The sequence below is a fragment of the Cystoisospora suis genome (genome assembly GCF_002600585.1).
Source record: "Cystoisospora suis strain Wien I chromosome Unknown contig_5259, whole genome shotgun sequence".
Lineage (NCBI taxonomy): Eukaryota > Apicomplexa > Conoidasida > Eucoccidiorida > Sarcocystidae > Cystoisospora > Cystoisospora suis.
The window spans coordinates 1-3,941 of record NW_027158050.1 but is presented as its reverse complement, the minus strand read 5'-3'; the positions used below and the strand labels follow the sequence as shown (position 1 = coordinate 3,941).

The 3,941-nt window shown below is 47.7% G+C and overlaps 1 protein-coding gene across 1 annotated transcript; it reads left to right on the top strand.

The window, feature by feature from the left end:
- Positions 1-3,941, top strand: CSUI_009043 (uncharacterized protein). The gene has a single exon (XM_068069162.1). It carries the CDS (start codon positions 424-426, stop codon positions 3,520-3,522), a length of 3,099 nt encoding a protein of 1,032 aa, XP_067918860.1. The 5' UTR covers positions 1-423; the 3' UTR covers positions 3,523-3,941.

Genomic DNA, 3,941 nt, shown 5'->3' with positions numbered 1-3,941 from the left:
TAGGGGGGGGGGGAGTGTAGGAGGTCGTCAGGCGGAGAAAGAAGAAGCAAGACACCATCAGCAAATTAAAATGGATTTCTCTCAGAATGATAGAGGAGTCCTCTTGTCATCTATAAATTCCTTTTCTTCTTCCTCTGTTTCTTTCTCTTCTTCTTCTTCTCCCTTCCTGTCGGTCCCTTTCGCTGGGAGTGGTAGTGAGAAGAAGACTCTCTCAACAATCTTGGGAATACCCGGAGGAATGAAAGAACTCCTCGCTCAAGATACGAGAGATGAAGAAGGACAGGCAGAAATGAAGATAAGACAAGGAGGAGGAGGAGGAAGANNGAGGCGAGGAAACCTAATGGGGGGGTGAGCCAAGAGGGTTTGAAAATTGAGAAAGATGATGTGAAGAAAGAACCTTATTTGGTGCAGCCGCATGAAGATATGAATGGGGTGTTTCATACAAAGATACGAAGAATTAAAGAGATTATCTTCAAGTGTATCGATATCTGTTCATCGAGAAAAGCCATACAATACACAGGTCTCCAGAACGAAGCAGATATTCGCTTATGTGAGGAGAGTGTAGATATTCTCCGGGGCATCTTGACGTTTCTTTCCTCTTGTAAATTAAAGCCTGACTTGACCCTTCAGACGTTCATGGATCTCTTTCCTGATATCCCCCCGTCTCCATTGTCTCATATCGAAGGAGGGGGTGCAAGAGAAGGAAGAGGAGGAGATCGAGAGGAAGGACTAGGAGGGGGGGAGGGGAGAACAGCGTCAGCTCAAAGCTTGGTATCGAGTTCAGATGTCTCCTCCCCTGGTTTATCGAATAGCACTTCTCCTAACCCTGGTGGGGGAGGGGAAGGAGCTGTCTTTCATCTCCCTCCTTATAAGAATCTAGCTAAGTTCATGTCAACATTGCGAGCATGGTGGACTGTATGGGATCGCTATCAGAGTGAAAAGTTCTTCAGAGGGGGAGAGGAAGAAGAAGAAGGAGAGAAGAAGAAAATGATGATAAAGAACAGCCACCCCACCGCACCATCCTTCTTGGGATCTTCTTCTTGCTCTTCTTCATCTCCCAGTAGCCCCTCTCAGGAGGGAGATATTTCAGGAGTGTCTGCTGTTGAGAAGAAGAAGAAGAATACAGAAGATGATCGGACAGGGGGAGACACCCAAGAGAATTATAGAGCGACAACCGCCACGACGGCAGTGGCAGGGGGGGGTAGCTCGTCTTCTTCTCTTTCTTCAGGGGTGAAGAAGATAGAGAGAGGGGAGGGGGGAGAACAAGAGGGAGAGGGAGAGTTGAATTCTGCGACTCCATCGAACCCTCTTGATGCGAACATCCCGTCGTCTTCCGAGAGGAATGAAGAAGAAGAAGAGAATGAAGAGGGCTTGATCGACAGCCACCACCTTCCTCATCAAGATGCACCTAAGAAGAAATGTATGAAAGGGGGGGTTCAAAGCAACATGAATGGCACTCATCATTGTCTAGTGAATTGCAAGGGCGGCCGTGATCTTCTCCAACAAGAAGCGGATGAAGGACAAGGATCGCAACGAGAAAGAAAAGAAGAGGAAGGCGGAGGAGCATCGACGATGAAGACGACAAGTAGTAGTAGTAGTGGTAGTAGTAGTCTTACTACTGCGGTGACGATGGCTAGCTGTGGGTTGTCGGGGGGGGGTGGTGTGGGAGGGGTGTCTACTTCTAGATCACGAAGAGAGAAGGAGGAAGAGGAGGAGAGAGAGGGATGGTCTTCTTCCCATGACGGGAATCGGCCAGAGGGAGTGATAGAACGAATGAAGGAAAGGAACGATGAAGAGAGATGTTGGTCTTCTTATGAAGAAGAAGAAGGCTCTTCCCGTGGAGGAGAAGGAAGGGGTGAGAAAGGAGAGACGAAGAGGTTCATTTCGTATGGGGGGGAGAAGAGAGGAGCGTTCTTGAGAGAAAGTCAAAAGGAAGAAAGACCATCCCCCGTGCTTAGAGAGAAGAATGATCTAGGCGAAGACCAGCTCACCTTGTCGGATATATGGAGAAATCTCCTGCATCTGCGATGTGAAGAGGAAGAAGGAACAACAAGAAGAAGAAGAGGTGAAGAATCCGTCGGGTGTTCTACCAGTGACTTGTCGTCAAGAATTCATGAGAGAATGAATGAGAAAGGCAGAGGGGATGGAGAGCATGACGAAGGTGGTCGTTTCAAGTCCACCCCTCCTTCTGAACACTTATGGAGTGTATATACAGGGAATAGAAGAAGAGAAGGGGGACGAGAGGGAGAGAGTGAAGCTTGTGAATATGAAGAAGAAGAAGATCGAAGAGCTTCTTTACTTCGTCTCGTGGAGCGTGTGTATGAGGATGTTCAGGGGAGACGCAGCGGCGGGAGAGAAGGAGAGAACAAGAATAAGATAATGAATTTGATCCGTGGCACTTCAAAGCCTTCCTCTTCCCTCCAGGATCCTGGCGTAGTATCAACCTCCATAGGGGGAGGGATAGGAAGCGTCAACGAGAGACTGTTTGGCGAAGGAGGAATCTTGAGTAGAACGCAGCATGGTGGCATCCCCAGCAAGCGCGTAACTGATTCGCAATGGAAGAAGACGATAACTAGTCCTTCCTCTGGCTATGATCCATCGTTCTTTTCTTCTTCTTCTTCTCATCTTTCTCTTTTACAACATAAACAAAAGCAGGAGGTTTATCTCCAAAAAGTTCTCTCAGAAGCGGGGGGTGAAGGAAAAGAAGAAATCTTCTCTTCTTCCTCTTCTTCTGCGGGGGGGGAGAAGGGACATTCTCCCCTCGACGCTTCATCGTCATTTGTCAAGATAGCAGGAGCCTCCTCGCCCCGCGGAGGTGTTAAGGAGACAGACGAAGAAGAGGTGGCTAAAGAAGATGAAGGTTCTCCCCAGCTTGGGGGTGAGGCTTTATCTTCTTCTTCTTCGTATCATCCTAACTCTCCTGATAAGACGAGCCCTCCGAATCATTCTAGCCCTTGGAGAGAAGGGCGAGAAGAAGAGAAAGAAGAAGAAGGGAAAGCCGCCATCGTCGAGAGAATCGTCTTGAATACAAAGGAGACTCATGAGAAGATCGCAGCCTTAGAAGGAGAACCTTCGTCAATGATGTCTCCGACCTCTCCCCCCTCAGAGGAGTCTCGTTGCTATGCATTTCAACCCGATGGATGTGAAGGAGATCTTTCTGTTTCAGAGAAGAGGAGTACGAAGAAGAAGAAGGAGAGTGAGGAGCAGAGTCAGCTTCTTCGTCTTGGGATAGGACATGCTTCAACAAGCCATGATTCGATGAAAGACGGTGAGGAGACCTTTGGACTTGTTCCTCTTCAAGGAGATTGGGGGGGACAAGAGCAGTCCGCCTTGAAGAAAGAGAACGCAAGTATATGGACGTTACTGCAGCAAAGATTGCAAGAAAGCTCGATGTTCTACTATGAAGGGAAGGGGGGGGTGCCTCAGACGCCTAATGAAGGACTCGATGGTTCCAGCAGTAGTAGTAGTAGTAGTAGAAACAGTAGTAGTAGTAGCTGCTCCTCCTCTGGTAGTCAAGCTTAGCATGCATTTTGGAAGGTTTGAAACTTCTTCGAGAAAGAGAGAATGATCTCTGATAGATAGAGGAAGTTTTGGTGGAAGTGAAGTTGGGACGCATAGAAGAGGATAAACGATGAAGTAAGGTGCATGCATGCATGCATGCGGGGGGGTCATTCTTCTTCTTCTGCGTATGACGGGAAGAAGAAGAAGTGTCCTTACAGATGGTCTAGTTCCTTTTCAAGAGTCATTTCAGATTCGGTATATGTATTATTCTTCTTCTTCATTTTACCCAGTTCGGGAAGGGTCTTTCTCTTCTTGCTCGATGGTATAGAGGGAGTCACTATTAGTCTCTCGATTCATGTAGTACCTGCATGCAAACATACACTTCGAGGTGTATATACAGATACGTATGTTGCATGCATGCGAGATATAATGGGCTCTTC